This window comes from Entelurus aequoreus, linkage group LG25 (assembly GCF_033978785.1).
Source record: "Entelurus aequoreus isolate RoL-2023_Sb linkage group LG25, RoL_Eaeq_v1.1, whole genome shotgun sequence".
Lineage (NCBI taxonomy): Eukaryota > Metazoa > Chordata > Actinopteri > Syngnathiformes > Syngnathidae > Entelurus > Entelurus aequoreus.
Window position 1 is genome coordinate 42113536 of NC_084755.1, and position 21932 is coordinate 42135467.

The 21932-nt window shown below is 44.2% G+C and overlaps 1 protein-coding gene across 1 annotated transcript in view; it reads left to right on the forward strand.

Annotated features, from left to right (window-relative positions):
* Positions 1–2587: 2587 nt before the first annotated feature.
* Positions 2588–21932, forward strand: part of LOC133642453 (protein CASC3-like) — a 31539-nt gene continuing 12194 nt past the window's right edge. The window contains exons 1-4 of the mRNA XM_062036644.1: positions 2588–2870; positions 19850–19874; positions 19956–20011; positions 20079–20267. Coding sequence (XP_061892628.1) covers positions 2661–2870; positions 19850–19874; positions 19956–20011; positions 20079–20267 — 480 coding nt within the window. The 5' untranslated portion in view covers positions 2588–2660. The remainder of the gene's footprint in view (positions 2871–19849; positions 19875–19955; positions 20012–20078; positions 20268–21932) is intronic.

Sequence of the window (21932 nt, forward strand, 5' to 3'; positions counted from 1 at the left end):
GGCATGTGTTGCAATGTTAAGATTTCATCATTGATATATAAACTATCAGACTGCGTGGTCGCTAGTAGTGGCTTTCAGTAGGCCTTTAAAGGCCTACTGAAATGACTTTTTTATTTAAACGTGGATAGCAGATCCATTCTATGTGTCATACTTGATCATTTTGCGATATTGCCATATTTTTGCTGAAAGGATTTAGTAGAGAACATCGACGATAAAGTTTGCAACTTTTGGTCGCTGATAAAAAAGCCTTGCCTGTAGCGGAAGTAGCGTGACGTCACAGGTTGAAAGGCTCCTCACATTTCTCCATTGTTTACACCAGCAGCGAGAGAGATTCGGACCGAGAAAGCGACGATTACCCCATTAATTTGAGCCAGGGTGAAAGATTCGTGGATGAGGAACGTAAGAGTGAAGGATTAGAGTGCAGTGCAGGACGTATCTTTTTTCGCTCTGAGCGTAACTTAGGTACAAGCTGGCTCATTGGATTCCACACTCTCTCCTTTTTATATTGTGGATCACGGATTTGTATTTGAAACCACCTGGGATACTATATCCTCTTGAAAATGAGAGTCCAGAACGCCAAATGGACATTCACAGTGACTTTTATCTCCACGACAATACATCGGCGAAGCACTTTAGCTACGGAGCTAATGTGATAGCATCGGGCTTAACTGCAGATAGAAACAAAATAAATCAATCCCTGACTGGAAGGATAGACAGAAGATCAACAATACTATTAAACCATGGACATGTAACTACACGGTTAATGCTGTACCGCCTGGTGAAGCTTAACAATGCTGTTGCTAACGACGCCATTGAAGCTAACTTAGCAACGGGACCTCACAGAGCTATGATGAAAACATTAGCTATCCACCTACGCCAGCCAGCCCTCATCTGCTCATCAACACCCGTGCTCACCTGCGTTCCAGCGATCGACGGAGCGACGATCATAGATGCGGTCGGCGGCCCGGAGACCGAGGAAGTCAAGGTGAGGTCGGCGGATAGCGCTTCTGCTATCCATCTCAAAGTCCTCCTGGTTGTGTTGCTGCAGCCAGCCGCTAATACACCGATCCCACCTACAGCTTTCTTCTTTGCAGTCTTCATTGTTCATTAAACAAATTGCAAAAGATTCACCAACACAGATGTCCACAATACTGTGGAATTATGAGATGAAAACAGAGCTTTTTGTATTGGATACAATGTGTCCCAATACTTCCACTTCAACCATTGACGTCACGCGCATACGTCATCATACATACGTCATCATACATACGTCATCATACATACGTCATCATACATAGACCTTTTCAAGCGGAAGTTTAGCGGGAAATGTAAAATGTCACTTTATAAGTTAACCCGGCCGTATTGGCATGTGTTGCAATGTTAAGATGTCATCATTGATATATAAACTATCAGACTGCGTGGTCGCTAGTAGTGGCTTTCAGTAGGCCTTTAAGTTGGAGTCCTTAATCTCGTTATATGCAAATATAATGACAATAAAGTCCATTGTATTCTATTGTAATTTGCCACCTCAGTAGAATGCATGTCCAGCTCTGGCACAGTCACTGCAGAAGAAACATGATGTGAGTTAGACTTAGACTTCCTTTTTATTGTCATTCAAATTTGAACTTCACAGTACAGATAAGAACGACATTTTGTTGCACTATTGATCAATCAATCAATCAATTGTTATTATAATAGTTGTGTATTAAAAGGCCGAGCTATCAGCACTGCTCTTCAAGGTTGTCAAGGAGTGAGGTCTACCAACGTACACATGGAGCCGCCACACTAACTGTGATACACAATGTGACCAGCAGATGGTGCTAGATAGTATTATGCAGCCAAACTGACTGTGATACACAATGTGACCAGCAGATGGTGCTAGATAGTATTATACAGCCATACTGACTGTGATACACAATGTGACCAGCAGATGGTGCTAGATAGTATTATGCAGCCAAACTGACTGTGATACACAATGTGACCAGCAGACGGTGCTAAATAGTATTATGCAGCCAAACTGACTGTGATACACAATGTGACCAGCAGACGGTGCTAAATAGTATTATGCATAGATATGGTATTATGCAGCCAAACTGACTGTGATACACAATGTGACCAGCAGATGGTGCTAAATAGTATTATGCAGCCAAACTGACTGTGATACACAATGTGACCAGCAGATGGTGCTAAATAGTATTATGCAGCCAAACTGACTGTGATACACAATGTGACCAGCAGATGGTGCTAAATAGTATTATGCAGCCAAACTGACTGTGATACACAATGTGACCAGCAGATGGTGCTAGATAGTATTATGCAGCCAAACTGACTGTGATACACAATGTGACCAGCAGATGGTGGTAGATAGTGACGTCACGAAGAAGACAGGGCTATGATGACTATGTACTCTACTCCCATGTTTCATGAAGGGAGAAGGAATGTTTGAGTGAGCTCGTCGTTCACAAGACAAAGTTTGGCCACCAACAGATGAACGACACACTTTGACGCAAGCTGTTCCACGTGGGGGGCAGTAGACAGCGATGACGTATCCGCCACGTGGGGGCAGTAGTCAGCGATGACGTAGCCGCCAACAGCCGAGGACGAAGAAGAAGTCGTTCACCCAGAATGCAACGCGCTCTCGGCGTCAGTCCACTGCTAAGATGGCGGATCGGCGGCGCAGAAGGAGACGCGCGTCCCAAGACAGCGACGATGAAGACGGCTCCGGTTCGGGTTCGGGTTCGGGTTCAGGTTCGGGTTCGGACAGCCAGGTGACTGGCTCCCAGACTACCAAGGCCCGCGTGAAGGACCCTGAACCGGCGGAGAGCGTTTCGACCCGCATCGAAGTGAAGAAGGAAGTGGCGTCCGAGTGTGTGAGTACTTACTGCTAGTTTCATGCTAACGTTAGCTCCATGCTAACGTTAGCGCCATGCTAACGTTAGCTCCTCTGCGCCAAATTTCTCCATCAACATTTCTTTATGTCACTTTTGGTTCGATTTGCAGCTTACGTGTATTGTCACCGAAGTAATGCAATGCATGTTCATGGAGTTTAAGAAGGAGTCAATTACGACTACTCTTCTCTCAATGATGCTAACGTCTTGTGTTTAACCTTAACACTTAACTCTTGTCACCAACACTCATCTACTTGTCACCAACACTCATCTTGTCTTCTTGTCACCAACACTCATCTTGTCACCAACACTCGTCTACTTGTCACCAACACTCATCTTGTCTTCTTGTCACCAACACTCATCTTGTCACCAACACTCATCTTGTCTTCTTGTCACCAACACTCATCTTGTCATCTTGTCACCAACACTCATCTTGTCACCAACACTCATCTTGTCTTCTTGTCACCAACACTCATCTTGTCACCTTGTCACCAACACTCATCTTGTCTTCTTGTCACCAACACTCATCTTGTCTTCTTGTCACCAACACTCATCTTGTCTTCTTGTCACCAACACTCATCTTGTCATCTTGTCACCAACACTCATCTTGTCTTCTTGTCACCAACACTCATCTTGTCTTCTTGTCACCAACACTCATCTTGTCTTCTTGTCACCAACACTCATCTTGTCTTCTTGTCACCAACACTCATCTTGTCACCAACACTCATCTTGTCATCTTGTCACCAACACTCATCTTGTCTTCTTGTCACCAACACTCATCTTGTCGTCTTGTCACCAACACTCATCTTGTCTTCTTGTCACCAACACTCATCTTGTCTTCTTGTCACCAACACTCATCTTGTCTTCTTGTCACCAACACTCATCTTGTCGTCTTGTCACCAACACTCATCTTGTCTTCTTGTCACCAACACTCATCTTGTCTTCTTGTCACCAACACTCATCTTGTCATCTTGTCACCAACACTCATCTTGTCATCTTGTCACCAACACTCATCTTGTCTTCTTGTCACCAACACTCATCTTGTCTTCTTGTCACCAACACTCATCTTGTCTTCTTGTCACCAACACTCATCTTGTCTTCTTGTCACCAACACTCATCTTGTCTTCTTGTCACCAACACTCATCTTGTCTTCTTGTCACCAACACTCATCTTGTCGTCTTGTCACCAACACTCATCTTGTCTTCTTGTCACCAACACTCATCTTGTCTTCTTGTCACCAACACTCATCTTGTCTTCTTGTCACCAACACTCATCTTGTCACCAACACTCATCTTGTCTTCTTGTCACCAACACTCATCTTGTCACCAACACTCATCTTGTCATCTTGTCACCAACACTCATCTTGTCTTCTTGTCACCAACACTCATCTTGTCTTCTTGTCACCAACACTCATCTTGTCATCTTGTCACCAACACTCATCTTGTCATCTTGTCACCAACACTCATCTTGTCTTCTTGTCACCAACACTCATCTTGTCTTCTTGTCACCAACACTCATCTTGTCTTCTTGTCACCAACACTCATCTTGTCTTCTTGTCACCAACACTCATCTTGTCATCTTGTCACCAACACTCATCTTGTCGTCTTGTCACCAACACTCATCTTGTCTTCTTGTCACCAACACTCATCTTGTCTTCTTGTCACCAACACTCATCTTGTCACCAACACTCATCTTGTCTTCTTGTCACCAACACTCATCTTGTCTTCTTGTCACCAACACTCATCTTGTCGTCTTGTCACCAACACTCATCTTGTCGTCTTGTCACCAACACTCATCTTGTCGTCTTGTCACCAACACTCATCTTGTCGTCTTGTCACCAACACTCATCTTGTCGTCTTGTCACCAACACTCATCTTGTCTTCTTGTCACCAACACTCATCTTGTCACCAACACTCATCTTGTCTTCTTGTCACCAACACTCATCTTGTCTTCTTGTCACCAACACTCATCTTGTCGTCTTGTCACCAACACTCATCTTGTCGTCTTGTCACCAACACTCATCTTGTCGTCTTGTCACCAACACTCATCTTGTCGTCTTGTCACCAACACTCATCTTGTCGTCTTGTCACCAACACTCATCTTGTCATCTTGTCACCAACACTCATCTTGTCATCTTGTCACCAACACTCATCTTGTCGTCTTGTCACCAACACTCATCTTGTCTTCTTGTCACCAACACTCATCTTGTCACCAACACTCATCTTGTCTTCTTGTCACCAACACTCATCTTGTCTTCTTGTCACCAACACTCATCTTGTCGTCTTGTCACCAACACTCATCTTGTCGTCTTGTCACCAACACTCATCTTGTCGTCTTGTCACCAACACTCATCTTGTCGTCTTGTCACCAACACTCATCTTGTCGTCTTGTCACCAACACTCATCTTGTCGTCTTGTCACCAACACTCATCTTGTCGTCTTGTCACCAACACTCATCTTGTCGTCTTGTCACCAACACTCATCTTGTCGTCTTGTCACCAACACTCATCTTGTCGTCTTGTCACCAACACTCATCTTGTCGTCTTGTCACCAACACTCATCTTGTCGTCTTGTCACCAACACTCATCTTGTCGTCTTGTCACCAACACTCATCTTGTCGTCTTGTCACCAACACTCATCTTGTCTTCTTGTCACCAACACTCATCTTGTCTTCTTGTCACCAACACTCATCTTGTCTTCTTGTCACCAACACTCATCTTGTCTTCTTGTCACCAACACTCATCTTGTCTTCTTGTCACCAACACTCATCTTGTCTTCTTGTCACCAACACTCATCTTGTCGTCTTGTCACCAACACTCATCTTGTCTTCTTGTCACCAACACTCATCTTGTCTTCTTGTCACCAACACTCATCTTGTCTTCTTGTCACCAACACTCATCTTGTCACCAACACTCATCTTGTCTTCTTGTCACCAACACTCATCTTGTCACCAACACTCATCTTGTCATCTTGTCACCAACACTCATCTTGTCTTCTTGTCACCAACACTCATCTTGTCTTCTTGTCACCAACACTCATCTTGTCATCTTGTCACCAACACTCATCTTGTCATCTTGTCACCAACACTCATCTTGTCTTCTTGTCACCAACACTCATCTTGTCTTCTTGTCACCAACACTCATCTTGTCTTCTTGTCACCAACACTCATCTTGTCTTCTTGTCACCAACACTCATCTTGTCATCTTGTCACCAACACTCATCTTGTCGTCTTGTCACCAACACTCATCTTGTCTTCTTGTCACCAACACTCATCTTGTCTTCTTGTCACCAACACTCATCTTGTCACCAACACTCATCTTGTCTTCTTGTCACCAACACTCATCTTGTCTTCTTGTCACCAACACTCATCTTGTCGTCTTGTCACCAACACTCATCTTGTCGTCTTGTCACCAACACTCATCTTGTCGTCTTGTCACCAACACTCATCTTGTCGTCTTGTCACCAACACTCATCTTGTCGTCTTGTCACCAACACTCATCTTGTCTTCTTGTCACCAACACTCATCTTGTCACCAACACTCATCTTGTCTTCTTGTCACCAACACTCATCTTGTCTTCTTGTCACCAACACTCATCTTGTCGTCTTGTCACCAACACTCATCTTGTCGTCTTGTCACCAACACTCATCTTGTCGTCTTGTCACCAACACTCATCTTGTCGTCTTGTCACCAACACTCATCTTGTCGTCTTGTCACCAACACTCATCTTGTCTTCTTGTCACCAACACTCATCTTGTCACCAACACTCATCTTGTCTTCTTGTCACCAACACTCATCTTGTCTTCTTGTCACCAACACTCATCTTGTCGTCTTGTCACCAACACTCATCTTGTCGTCTTGTCACCAACACTCATCTTGTCGTCTTGTCACCAACACTCATCTTGTCGTCTTGTCACCAACACTCATCTTGTCGTCTTGTCACCAACACTCATCTTGTCGTCTTGTCACCAACACTCATCTTGTCGTCTTGTCACCAACACTCATCTTGTCGTCTTGTCACCAACACTCATCTTGTCGTCTTGTCACCAACACTCATCTTGTCGTCTTGTCACCAACACTCATCTTGTCGTCTTGTCACCAACACTCATCTTGTCGTCTTGTCACCAACACTCATCTTGTCGTCTTGTCACCAACACTCATCTTGTCGTCTTGTCACCAACACTCATCTTGTCGTCTTGTCACCAACACTCGTCTTGTCGTCTTGTCACCAACACTCGTCTTGTCGTCTTGTCATCAACACTCATCTTGTCATCTTGTCACCAACACTCGTCTTGTCACCAACACTCGTCTTGTCACCAACACTCGTCTTGTCGTCTTGTCACCAACACTCGTCTTGTCGTCTTGTCATCAACACTCATCTTGTCATCTTGTCACCAACACTTGTCTTGTCATCTTGTCACCAACACTCGTCTTGTCACCAACACTCGTCTTGTCATCAACACTCGTCTTGTCGTCTTGTCACCAACACTCATCTTGTCGTCTTGTCACCAACACTCATCTTGTCGTCTTGTCACCAACACTCATCTTGTCGTCTTGTCACCAACACTCATCTTGTCGTCTTGTCACCAACACTCATCTTGTCGTCTTGTCACCAACACTCATCTTGTCACCAACACTCATCTTGTCTTCTTGTCACCAACACTCATCTTGTCGTCTTGTCACCAACACTCATCTTGTCGTCTTGTCACCAACACTCATCTTGTCGTCTTGTCACCAACACTCATCTTGTCGTCTTGTCACCAACACTCATCTTGTCGTCTTGTCACCAACACTCATCTTGTCTTCTTGTCACCAACACTCATCTTGTCACCAACACTCATCTTGTCTTCTTGTCACCAACACTCATCTTGTCTTCTTGTCACCAACACTCATCTTGTCGTCTTGTCACCAACACTCATCTTGTCGTCTTGTCACCAACACTCATCTTGTCGTCTTGTCACCAACACTCATCTTGTCGTCTTGTCACCAACACTCATCTTGTCGTCTTGTCACCAACACTCATCTTGTCTTCTTGTCACCAACACTCATCTTGTCACCAACACTCATCTTGTCTTCTTGTCACCAACACTCATCTTGTCTTCTTGTCACCAACACTCATCTTGTCGTCTTGTCACCAACACTCATCTTGTCGTCTTGTCACCAACACTCATCTTGTCGTCTTGTCACCAACACTCATCTTGTCGTCTTGTCACCAACACTCATCTTGTCGTCTTGTCACCAACACTCATCTTGTCGTCTTGTCACCAACACTCATCTTGTCGTCTTGTCACCAACACTCATCTTGTCGTCTTGTCACCAACACTCATCTTGTCGTCTTGTCACCAACACTCATCTTGTCGTCTTGTCACCAACACTCATCTTGTCTTCTTGTCACCAACACTCATCTTGTCTTCTTGTCACCAACACTCATCTTGTCATCTTGTCACCAACACTCATCTTGTCGTCTTGTCACCAACACTCATCTTGTCATCTTGTCACCAACACTCATCTTGTCGTCTTGTCACCAACACTCATCTTGTCGTCTTGTCACCAACACTCATCTTGTCGTCTTGTCACCAACACTCATCTTGTCGTCTTGTCACCAACACTCATCTTGTCGTCTTGTCACCAACACTCATCTTGTCGTCTTGTCACCAACACTCATCTTGTCGTCTTGTCACCAACACTCGTCTTGTCATCAACACTCATCTTGTCATCTTGTCACCAACACTCGTCTTGTCACCAACACTCGTCTTGTCACCAACACTCGTCTTGTCGTCTTGTCACCAACACTCGTCTTGTCGTCTTGTCATCAACACTCATCTTGTCATCTTGTCACCAACACTTGTCTTGTCATCTTGTCACCAACACTCGTCTTGTCACCAACACTCGTCTTGTCATCAACACTCGTCTTGTCGTCTTGTCACCAACACTCATCTTGTCGTCTTGTCACCAACACTCATCTTGTCGTCTTGTCACCAACACTCATCTTGTCGTCTTGTCACCAACACTCATCTTGTCGTCTTGTCACCAACACTCATCTTGTCGTCTTGTCACCAACACTCATCTTGTCGTCTTGTCACCAACACTCGTCTTGTCGTCTTGTCATCAACACTCATCTTGTCATCTTGTCACCAACACTCGTCTTGTCACCAACACTCGTCTTGTCACCAACACTCGTCTTGTCGTCTTGTCACCAACACTCGTCTTGTCGTCTTGTCACCAACACTCATCTTGTCGTCTTGTCACCAACACTCATCTTGTCGTCTTGTCACCAACACTCATCTTGTCGTCTTGTCACCAACACTCGTCTTGTCGTCTTGTCATCAACACTCATCTTGTCATCTTGTCACCAACACTCGTCTTGTCACCAACACTCGTCTTGTCACCAACACTCGTCTTGTCGTCTTGTCACCAACACTCATCTTGTCGTCTTGTCACCAACACTCATCTTGTCGTCTTGTCACCAACACTCATCTTGTCTTCTTGTCACCAACACTCATCTTGTCACCAACACTCATCTTGTCTTCTTGTCACCAACACTCATCTTGTCTTCTTGTCACCAACACTCATCTTGTCGTCTTGTCACCAACACTCATCTTGTCGTCTTGTCACCAACACTCATCTTGTCGTCTTGTCACCAACACTCATCTTGTCGTCTTGTCACCAACACTCATCTTGTCGTCTTGTCACCAACACTCATCTTGTCTTCTTGTCACCAACACTCATCTTGTCACCAACACTCATCTTGTCTTCTTGTCACCAACACTCATCTTGTCTTCTTGTCACCAACACTCATCTTGTCGTCTTGTCACCAACACTCATCTTGTCGTCTTGTCACCAACACTCATCTTGTCGTCTTGTCACCAACACTCATCTTGTCGTCTTGTCACCAACACTCATCTTGTCGTCTTGTCACCAACACTCATCTTGTCGTCTTGTCACCAACACTCATCTTGTCGTCTTGTCACCAACACTCATCTTGTCGTCTTGTCACCAACACTCATCTTGTCGTCTTGTCACCAACACTCATCTTGTCGTCTTGTCACCAACACTCATCTTGTCTTCTTGTCACCAACACTCATCTTGTCTTCTTGTCACCAACACTCATCTTGTCATCTTGTCACCAACACTCATCTTGTCGTCTTGTCACCAACACTCATCTTGTCATCTTGTCACCAACACTCATCTTGTCGTCTTGTCACCAACACTCATCTTGTCGTCTTGTCACCAACACTCATCTTGTCGTCTTGTCACCAACACTCATCTTGTCGTCTTGTCACCAACACTCATCTTGTCGTCTTGTCACCAACACTCATCTTGTCGTCTTGTCACCAACACTCATCTTGTCGTCTTGTCACCAACACTCGTCTTGTCATCAACACTCATCTTGTCATCTTGTCACCAACACTCGTCTTGTCACCAACACTCGTCTTGTCACCAACACTCGTCTTGTCGTCTTGTCACCAACACTCGTCTTGTCGTCTTGTCATCAACACTCATCTTGTCATCTTGTCACCAACACTTGTCTTGTCATCTTGTCACCAACACTCGTCTTGTCACCAACACTCGTCTTGTCATCAACACTCGTCTTGTCGTCTTGTCACCAACACTCATCTTGTCGTCTTGTCACCAACACTCATCTTGTCGTCTTGTCACCAACACTCATCTTGTCGTCTTGTCACCAACACTCATCTTGTCGTCTTGTCACCAACACTCATCTTGTCGTCTTGTCACCAACACTCATCTTGTCGTCTTGTCACCAACACTCGTCTTGTCGTCTTGTCATCAACACTCATCTTGTCATCTTGTCACCAACACTCGTCTTGTCACCAACACTCGTCTTGTCACCAACACTCGTCTTGTCGTCTTGTCACCAACACTCGTCTTGTCGTCTTGTCACCAACACTCATCTTGTCGTCTTGTCACCAACACTCATCTTGTCGTCTTGTCACCAACACTCATCTTGTCGTCTTGTCACCAACACTCGTCTTGTCGTCTTGTCATCAACACTCATCTTGTCATCTTGTCACCAACACTCGTCTTGTCACCAACACTCGTCTTGTCACCAACACTCGTCTTGTCGTCTTGTCACCAACACTCGTCTTGTCGTCTTGTCATCAACACTCATCTTGTCATCTTGTCACCAACACTTGTCTTGTCATCTTGTCACCAACACTCATCTTGTCACCAACACTTGTCTTGTCATCTTGTCACCAACACTCGTCTTGTCACCAACACTCGTCTTGTCATCAACACTCGTCTTGTCATCTTGTCACCAACACTTGTCTTGTCATCTTGTCACCAACACTCGTCTTGTCACCAACACTCGTCTTGTCACCGACACTCGTCTTGTCACCGACACTCGTCTTGTCACCGACACTCGTCTTGTCACCGACACTTCTCGTCTTGTCACCGACACTTCTCGTCTTGTCACAAAACTTCCAAAGCTGTCTGTCTGTGTGTGTGTGTGTGTGTGTGTGTGTGTGTGTGTGTGTGTGTGTGTGTGTGTGTGTGTGTGTGTACTATTTATTGGCTGTTGTTGTAAGAAGCGTTATTTACCGACACGACATGTTTAATTAGGTGTGTTGTCATTTTGTGCATGTGCCTTGTTACACCTTAAAATCAGTGCACATACAAAACATTGTTTTAAAGACAACGGACACGTTACTGTCAGGACCGCCTCAACCTTAGGCCATGTTGTCTAGCCCCGTTTCAGCCACACTAAACCAGCGTTTAAGGTTCCCCTCCTCTGATCATTTTTCACACGGGTAAGTGCACCGTGTATTTCTGGCTCTTAGCTTTGTATGGACTCCTTGATCCTTTACAAACTGAGTTTGGAGAGGAAGTGACGGCAGAAATACTGCGCCCCACTAGAGATGTCTTTTTTGCCGCTTATTACCGATTCCGATATCAAGCGATACCGATACATACAGTGGTGGAATGAACACATTATTATGTTTAATATTGTTGTGATGCCCCGCTGGATGCATTAAACAATGTAACAAGGTTTTCCAAAATAAATCAACTCAAGTTATGGAAAAAAGTGCCAACATGGCACTGCCATATTTATTATTGAAGTCACAAAGTGCCTCCAAACAGCATCTTGGAATTTGGGACATGCTCTCCCTGAGATCATCCTGATACCTACTACAACTATGGGAAATACTATACTTTGACTTTCACAAAGTGCATTATTGTTTTTATTTTTTTTTGAAACATGCCTCAAAACACAGCTACCAAAACAATGAAGGCACACAGCTTCAGTCCAGAGTATACTAGAGTAATAAAGTCAACAATAACATAGTGCAAGGCTGCCTGGTATAGTGTATAACAGGAAATGATCAACTGGCCTCAATCTGCCCTGCTCTAATGTATTTGTGAGTAACACCAATGTGCTGCAAGCTAGTGGTGAGTGCTTGAAGTGGCCTACCAGTCAGTCAGAGCTTCTGAAATGCTGCGTTGAGACAGGGCAGCTCTGCTCACTGCAAGCTGCAAAGTGTGCGCCATGCAGGGCAGACTAGCCACACCAAACTCCACCATGCAGGGCAGACTAGCCACACCAAACTCCACCATGCAGGGCAGACTAGTCACACCAAACTCCACCATGCAGGGCAGACTAGCCACGCCAAACTCCACCATGCAGGGCAGACTAGTCACACCAAACTCCACCATGCAGGGCAGACTAGCCACGCCAAACTCCACCATGCAGGGCAGACTAGCCACACCAAACTCCACCATGCAGGGCAGACTAGCCACACCAAACTCCACCATGCAGGGCAGACTAGCCATACCAAACTCCACCATGCAGGGCAGACTAGCCACGCCAAACTCCACCATGCAGGGCAGACTAGCCACGCCAAACTCCACCATGCAGGGCAGACTAGCCACGCCAAACTCCACCATGCAGGGCAGACTAGCCACACCAAACTCCACCATGCAGGGCAGACTAGCCACACCAAACTCCACCATGCAGGGCAGACTAGCCATACCAAACTCCACCATGCAGGGCAGACTAGCCACACCAAACTCCACCATGCAGGGCAGACTAGCCACACCAAACTCCACCATGCAGGGCAGACTAGCCACGCCAAACTCCACCATGCAGGGCAGACTAGCCACGCCAAACTCCACCATGCAGGGCAGACTAGCCACTCCAAACTCCACCATGCAGGGCAGACTAGCCACACCAAACTCCACCATGCATGGCAGACTAGCCACGCCAAACTCCACCATGCAGGGCAGACTAGCCACGCCAAACTCCACCATGCAGGGCAGACTAGCCACACCAAACTCCACCATGCAGGGCAGACTAGCCACACCAAACTCCACCATGCAGGGCAGACTAGCCACACCAAACTCCACCATGCAGGGCAGACTAGCCACGCCAAACTCCACCATGCAGGGCAGACTAGCCACTCCAAACTCCACCATGCAGGGCAGACTAGCCATACCAAACTCCACCATGCAGGGCAGACTAGCCACACCAAACTCCACCATGCAGGGCAGACTAGCCACGCCAAACTCCACCATGCAGGGCAGACTAGCCACGCCAAACTCCACCATGCAGGGCAGACTAGCCACTCCAAACTCCACCATGCAGGGCAGACTAGCCACACCAAACTCCACCATGCATGGCAGACTAGCCACTCCAAACTCCACCATGCAGGGCAGACTAGCCACACCAAACTCCACCATGCATGGCAGACTAGCCACGCCAAACTCCACCATGCAGGGCAGACTAGCCACGCCAAACTCCACCATGCAGGGCAGACTAGCCACGCCAAACTCCACCATGCAGGGCAGACTAGCCACACCAAACTCCACCATGCAGGGCAGACTAGCCACACCAAACTCCACCATGCAGGGCAGACTAGCCACGCCAAACTCCACCATGCAGGGCAGACTAGCCACTCCAAACTCCACCATGCAGGGCAGACTACCCACACCAAACTCCACCATGCAGGGCAGACTAGCCACTCCAAACTCCACCATGCAGGGCAGACTAGCCACGCCAAACTCCACCGTAGCTTTTGCCCTACTGCGTACGTTGTCCCTGACCACAACGTGGGCTTTCGCCCTGTGGTGGTTTTTGTTGTATTTTTGTTTTTTCTCGGCCTAGTCTTTAAAGGCCTACTGAAAGCCACTACTAGCGACCACGCAGTCTGATAGTTTATATATCAATGATGTAGTGAAGTGAAGTGAATTACATTTATATAGCGCTTTTTCTCCAGTGACTCGAAGCGCTTTACATTGTGAGACCCAATATCTAAGTTACATTTAAATCAGTGTGGGTGGCACTGGGAGCAGGTGGGTAAAGTGTCTTGCCCAAGGACACAACGGCAGTGACTAGGATGGCGGAAGCGGAGATCGAACCTGCAACCCTCAAGTTGCTGGCACAGCCGCTCTACCAACCGAGCTATACGGTCCCAATGAAATCTTAACGTTTCAACACATGCCAATACGGCCGGGTTAGATTAGTAAAGTGCAATTTTAAATTTCCCGCGGAATATTCTGCTGAAAACGTCTCGCTATGATGACGTTTGCACGTGACGTCACGGATTGTGCGGACATATTGGGACAGCATTGTGGCCAGCTATTAAGTCGTCTGTTTTCATGGCAATATTCCACAGTATTCTGGACATCTGTGTTGGTGAATCTTTTGCAATTTGTTTAATGAACAATGAAGACAGCAAAGAAGAAAGCTGTAAGTGGGATCGGTGTATTAGCGGCTGGCTGCAGCAACACAACCAGGAGGACTTTAAGTTGGATAGCAGACGCGCTACCGTGAGTACAGCTTTGGCTTCCAAACATTTGATCGCCTGCCCGTACGTGCGTGCTGCTATGTGCATGTCACGTATGTAACTTTGGGGAAATATATGTGCTGTATGAACTTTGCGGAGGTGAACGGTACTTTGGGCTGTGGGATTGAGTGTGTTGTGCGGGTGTTTGATTTGTATTGGTGGGTTATATGGACGGGAGGGGGGAGGTGTTTGTTATGTGGCATATTAAATATAAGCCTGGTTGTGTTGTGGCTAATAGAGTATATATATGTCTTGTGTTTATTTACTGTTGTAGTCATTCCCAGCTGAATATCAAGTCCCACCCGCCTCTCGAAGCATCTTCCCTATCTGAATCGCTCCCACTGCCCTCTAATCCTTCACTCTCACTTTCCTCATCCACAAATGTTTCATCCTCGCTCAAATTAATGGGGTAATCATCGCTTTCTCGGTCCGAATCGCTCTCGCTGCTGGTGGCCATGATTGTAAACAATGTGCAGATGTGAGGAGCTCCACAACCTGTGACGTCACGCTACTTCTGCTGGTGGCCATGATTGTAAACAATGTGCAGATGTGAGGAGCTCCACAACCTGTGATGTCACGCTACTTCCGCTACAGGCAAGGCTTTTTTATCAGCGACCAAAAGTTGCAAACTTTATCGTCGATGTTCTCTACTAAATCCTTTCAGCAAAAATATGTCAATATCGCGAAATGATCAAGTATGACACACAGAATGGACCTGCTATCCCCGTTTAAATAAGAAAATCTCATTTCAGTAGGCCTTTAAGCGACAACTGTGTGGTACTACTTTTTTTTCGGTGTTTGCTTCTCATCCACCTTCCGCTTGTATTCATGGTGTATCTCCTTATAATTCTTGAAGAGGTGGGAGATCTAATTGCTCGTATTAAAGGAAGACGTCTTGGTTCCTCCTCGCATAACCAACTTTTTGCAGTCATTGCAAATTGCCAGTTTTTTATCCGTCAGACAAACTTTAAAATAATCCCAAACAATAGACATGGTGTCGTTAGTCAGTCACCGAGCGAGTTCGCTTGTTAGCCACGGCTACAGCACCGGCAACAACACACTCTTGTTGTTATGCTGCGCTCGCTGCGATTTGATGAGGTCATCAAGCGTGGCCAGTAAACCTCTCATGCTGCAGTCGTCAACTCCTGTGTTTTGTGTGGGAGAGGGGAGAGGGGAGGGGCTGCTGACTGGGATATGTATCGGTCCGTACAGCGGCGTTTTAAAAAGTCATTCATTTTACTTTTAGAAACTGATACCGATAATTTCCGATATTACATTTTAAAGCATTTATCGCCCCACACAGGAAGTGACGTCAGAAAGAATGTGCCACAGCCAGCTTCATAATAAAGTGGTTTTGTAACTCTGAGTTAACCATTGGAAATATGGAGGCGAGTCATCCAGACATGCCGTGTTTCTCCTACCATCTGTACAGACGCTTGTGGAAATCACACATGAATACCTTAAGTGAAAGCCATTGCAGCAAGTCTTTTTCTTCATAAGTCTTTTTCTCAGCCCGTTTACATGGTGTGCAAAACTTATTTCATCTTCATAAGTCTTTTTCTTCATAAGTCTTTTTCTCAGCCCGTTTACATGGTGTGCAAAACTTATGTCATCTTCATAAGTCTTTTTCTTCATAAGTCTTTTTCTCAGCCCGTTTACATGGTGTGCAAAACTTATGTCATCTTCATAAGTCTTTTTCTTCATAAGTCTTTTTCTCAGCCCGTTTACATGGTGTGCAAAACTTATGTCATCTTCATAAGTCTTTTTCTTCATAAGTCTTTTTCTCAGCCCGTTTACATGGTGTGCAAAACTTATTTCATCTTCATAAGTCTTTTTCTTCATAAGTCTTTTTCTCAGCCCGTTTACATGGTGTGCAAAACATCTTTCATCTTCATAAGTCTTTTTATTGGCCCGTTTACATGGTGTGCAAAACATCTTTCATCTTAAGTCATTTTCTTCATAAGTCTTTTTCTCAGCCCGTTTACATGGTGTGCAAAACATAATTCATTTTCATAAGTCTTTTTCTTCTTAAGTCTTTTTCTCAGCCCGTTTACATGGTGTGCAAAACATTTCATCTTCATAAGTCTTTTTATTGGCCCGTTTACATGGCATGCAAAACATCTTTCATCTTTATAAGTCTTTTTCTCAGCCTGTTTACATGGCATGCAAAACATCTTTCATTTTCATAAGTCTTTTTCTTCTTAAGTCTTTTTCTCAGCCCGTTAACATGGCGTGCAAAACATCTTTCATTTTCATAAGTCTTTTTCTTCTTAAGTCTTTTTCTCAGCCCGTTTACATGGTGTGCAAAACATCTTTCATCTTAAGTCATTTTCTTCATAAGTCTTTTTCTCAGCCCGTTTACATGGTGTGCAAAACATATTTCATCTTCATAAGTCTTTTTATTGGCCCGTTTACATGGCATGCAAAACATCTTTCATCTTTATAAGTCTTTTTCTTCATAAGTCTTTTTCTCAGCCCATTTACATGGTGTGCAAAACATATTTTATTTTCATAAGTCTTTTTCTTCTTAAGTCTTTTTCTCAGCCCGTTAACATGGCGTGCAAAACATCTTTCATATTCATAATTATTTTTCTTCATAAGTCTTTTTCTCAGCCCGTTTACATGGTGTGCAAAACTTATTTCATCTTCATAAGTCTTTTTCTTCATAAGTAATTTTATTAGCCCGTTTACATGGCGTGCAAAACATCTTTCATCTTCATAAGTCAGCTATTTGCCAAAAAGCCACTTTTCTTGGGTTTATTGCTGGCCATGACAATAACACACAGGAGTCCTAATACCGCAAATGCAGTATTTGCGTTTGATCAAAATTTAGGAAATTGTACCGGAAAGTTCATTACTTTGAAGTCGACCAATAAAAACGCAATAAACGGGGATGAAAGTTTGACTTGGCAAATATAAACAAAACAAAACACCTGCGGAAAGCAATAATCGATTAAAAAAACCAAGTACACCCGAGTAGAGCTGGGCGATATATGGAATATGCTGGATATATCGCGGGTTTGTCTCTGTGCGATATAGAAAATGACTATATCGTAATATTGGAGTATACGTTATCACGCAGTTGCTCTTAGCTGCGGGCATTACATGGCATATGTTTCCCACTCTTTCTTGTCTCTCCTTCTCACAGAAACATAAAACAAGCTCACCTTCTTACATACGTCACATACGTATACACCCTCGCGGAGCAGAGAGGTAGCAGCATGAGTAATGTTAGCTGTGGTGCGAGTGGTAATACGAGACAAAGAAGAATTAATTCCCAAGAAAAACAGCAGGGGGTCCATCGTCTGGCGGTGGTTTGGCTTCAAGCGGGAAGATGTTCAACAATTATGCGGCAAAAGCCTTGCTACAAAAAGTAGCACCACTGCTAATGTAGCATCACTTGAAAAGTCACTCGCTAGAGAATAAGGAGTGCTTGAAACATCTCCGTTTGGTGCCACACCAACAAAATGCCGAAGCAACCATTTCCAGATCAACACCGTATGAAACAAATAGTCAACAACAGAAGGAGGTAACGTCCGCAAGACATACACTATTTGATTTACTATTATGCAGCTCATTTTTATTTGACACTTCTTGAAATATCTTGTGTGACATCATGCACAAAGTGCACTTTATTTGTTTGAAACTATTGTAGTGGCGTTCTGTACAAAAAGTGCACTTTAATTGAGTGTTGTTTTGATATGTCATCTTAGTGACATCATGCACAAAAGTGCACTAATAGCTTGTTTGAAAATGTCTCTGACAATCTTGCACTTTCTGTTTGGAAATGACATGAATGTTTGTGCCACTGCTTAATAACTGTTTAATAAATACACTTTTAGTTGGGATTTCCCTCTCGGCATGAAAGTTTAAAAGTAGCATATATTAATGAAGAAGAATGTTTTAATATACATAGAATTAGAATCATCATACTGCTGTGATTCTATGCATCGAGTGTTCATTCAAGGCTAAGGCAAAATATCCACATATATATGGTGTATGGTGACATGGCCTAAGAATATTGAGATATTAAAAGGCCATATCGCCCAGCCCTACCCGGAGTTATGACCCAGAGAAGGCAGGGTTGGTAAAAATAAACGCAGACATCCGTAAATGCGCGTTCTTCCTGATTTGAATGCGTAAAAAGACACAAAGTGCGTTAACGCCAACACTGCACTAGGGACCCTTTAGTGTTGACAATCAACCTGTCAGGTGCATGTCTTTGGAGGTGGGAGGGGCCTATTCCCAGGTGTGGGGCTACACGATAATAATCATGATTATTTTTTATCAATATTAAAATCAGGATTATTCACCACGATTATTTACTATGTTATGTAAAATAATGTTTTATTGCCCTTTCTGTGAAACGACGGCGGTTGAAAAAAAGTATTCTTTAATTTTTACCTTGTTGCTGCAACTTGATCATTAATGTGGATGTGCACACCAACGCAGCTTAGTCGTGCAACTGGGTGTATACTCGCGGGTCGTTAACATGTGGGTCGCCCTATGGGAGAGAAGGGCACTGCATTTATTTTCTGAATATTTTGGGGAGCTACAGTCAGTCACTCTTACTGGCTGTCACACCAGTCCACAGTCTTTCAGTCGCCCCCTGGTGGTTGTTGCTTGTGAAAGTGCTTTTTACATGTAAATATCGCAGACCATCACCCTCATTTAATCGTAACGGCCAAAATCAGGATTCAAATGTGATTGATTGTGCAGCACTAGACAGGTGCATGTCTTTGGAGCGGACCCACACAGCCACATTAATGACATATAAGATGACTAGTTTGAACGTCAAGCTGAATCAGGAGAGATAATTCAAGAAGAAATGGAATATCAAGCTCCATTCATACAATCCAATGCCAGCAACCACCTGATTGTTTGACAGGTTCTCTTGGAAGTGTGAATGTGACTCCAAAAACTGTAAATATTCAACTTGTTCAACATTTCTGAGCAGTAATCTTCCTGTGTGTGGGAAAAGGTAACTCCAGTTCTTGTCACCATTTTCATTTCGCTGCATCCCCAATCAAATGCAAAAGATAAAGAGTTTTTGTTTTGTTATTGTGCGCCATTGACTTTTGTTTGTTTTGCTCAAACAATTGTGTGTCAAAGAAGGCAATAGTTGGAAGTGAGTCTGATAGTACATTTTGTTCTCTGCAGGAGAGTGAAGATGGAGTAGGAGAAGGTAGGTCTCAGGTACATTTGACATGTGCTCCACACCGACTTTGTCTCACCACTGTGTGTGTGTGTGTGTGTGTGTGTGCAGCTGTCCTCTCAGACTACGACAGTGCAGATCCAGAAGAAGTGGCCTCCCACTCAGAGGTAAATGTGGCCCTCCTACTAAAAAGTGCTTCTCCAAGGTGTTTGCTGGAACTTGCTCCTCTCTCAGGGAGCGGAAGAAGAGGATGAGGCGGGTCGCTACAGCGATGAAGAAGCTCCAGCAGCCACCGACAAACCCCAACTTCCCACTCCTGCTGAAGCGGCAGTAGGCGAGAAGGATGAGGAAGAGCAGAGTAAAGACAAAGTGTTGGAGGACAAGGACAACTCTGCAGGAGAGCGACAGAGTGGTGATGGTCAGGTGAGACACATACCAGGTGGTGAACTGCAGGACTCAAAGTGTGTATTGCTTTCTCAGAATCAGCAGTTACCAAGTATTCTTACACCATGCTTAAAAGCTTTAGTTGGAAAACCTCTTGTGAGATAGGTTGATGTAGTATAAAATGATAAACGGTCATAATGTACCACTCCCCACGGTTGGTATTGCCCTTTTCAATTCAAATGATTATAGAACCTTTGTTCAACTCTCGGACTAGTGATACTGCTCATTTAAGCTTAAATGCTAACACGGTTACAAGAGCCATTAAAGGTGCCATATGTAATAATGTGGCCATAAATAGTAGGGGTGTGGGGGAAAAATCGATTCAAATTTGAATCGCGATTCTCACGTTGTGCAATTCAGAATTGATTCTCGTTTTTAAAAAATCGATTTTTTTATTTTATTTTATTATTATTTTGTATTAATCAATCCAACAAAACAATACACAGCAATACCGTAACAATGCAATCCAACTCCAAAAGCAAAGCCGAGCCAGCAACACTCAGAAGTGCAATAAACAGAGCAATTGAGAGGAGACACAAACACCACACACAACAATTGAGAGGAGACACAAACACCACACACACAACAATTGAGAGGAGACACAAACACCACACACACAACAATTGAGAGGAGACACAAACACCACACACAACAATTGAGAAGAGACACAAACACCACACACAACAATTGAGAGGAGACACAAACACCACACACAACAATTGAGAGGAGACACAAACACCACACACAACAATTGAGAGGAGACACAAACACCACACACAACAATTGAGAGGAGACACAAACACCACACGCAACAATTGAGAGGAGACACAAACACCACACACAACAATTGAGAGGAGACACAAACACCACACACACAACAATTGAGAGGAGACACAAACACCACACACAACAATTGAGAGGAGACACAAACACCACACACAACAATTGAGAGGAGACACAAACACCACACACAACAATTGAGAGGAGACACAAACACCACACACAACAATTGAGAGGAGACACAAACCAAAAGTAGTGAAACAAAAATGAATATTATCAACAACAGTATCAATATTAGTTACAATTTCAACATAGCAGTGATTAAAAATCCCTCATTGACATTATCATTAGACATTTATAAAAAAAGAACAATAGTGTGACAGTGGCTTACACTTACATCACATCTCATAAGCTTGACAACACATTTTTCACAAAGATAAAATAAGTCATATTTTTGGTTCATTTAATAGTTCAAACAAATGTACATTATTGCAATCAGTTGATAAAACATTGTCCTTTACCATTATAAAAGCTTTTTACTCTGCTTGCATGTCAGCAGACTGGGGTAGATCCTGCTCAAATCTATGTATTCCATCAATAGACAATCCTTTTCAATCGGGAAAATATAATTTTTGAATCGAGAATCGTGTTGAATCGAAAAAAATCGATTATGAATCGAATCGTGACCCCAAGAATCGATATTGAATCGAATCGTGGGACACCCAAAGATTCGCAGCCCTAATAAATAGTACCACAATCACGGTCAAACTTCTGTATTCCCCTCTCCCTGACGGAGGTTGGCAGATATGCAGCCCAATCCAGCTGGATAGACTGGGCGACTCCAAATTCCACTGCCTCTTGCTA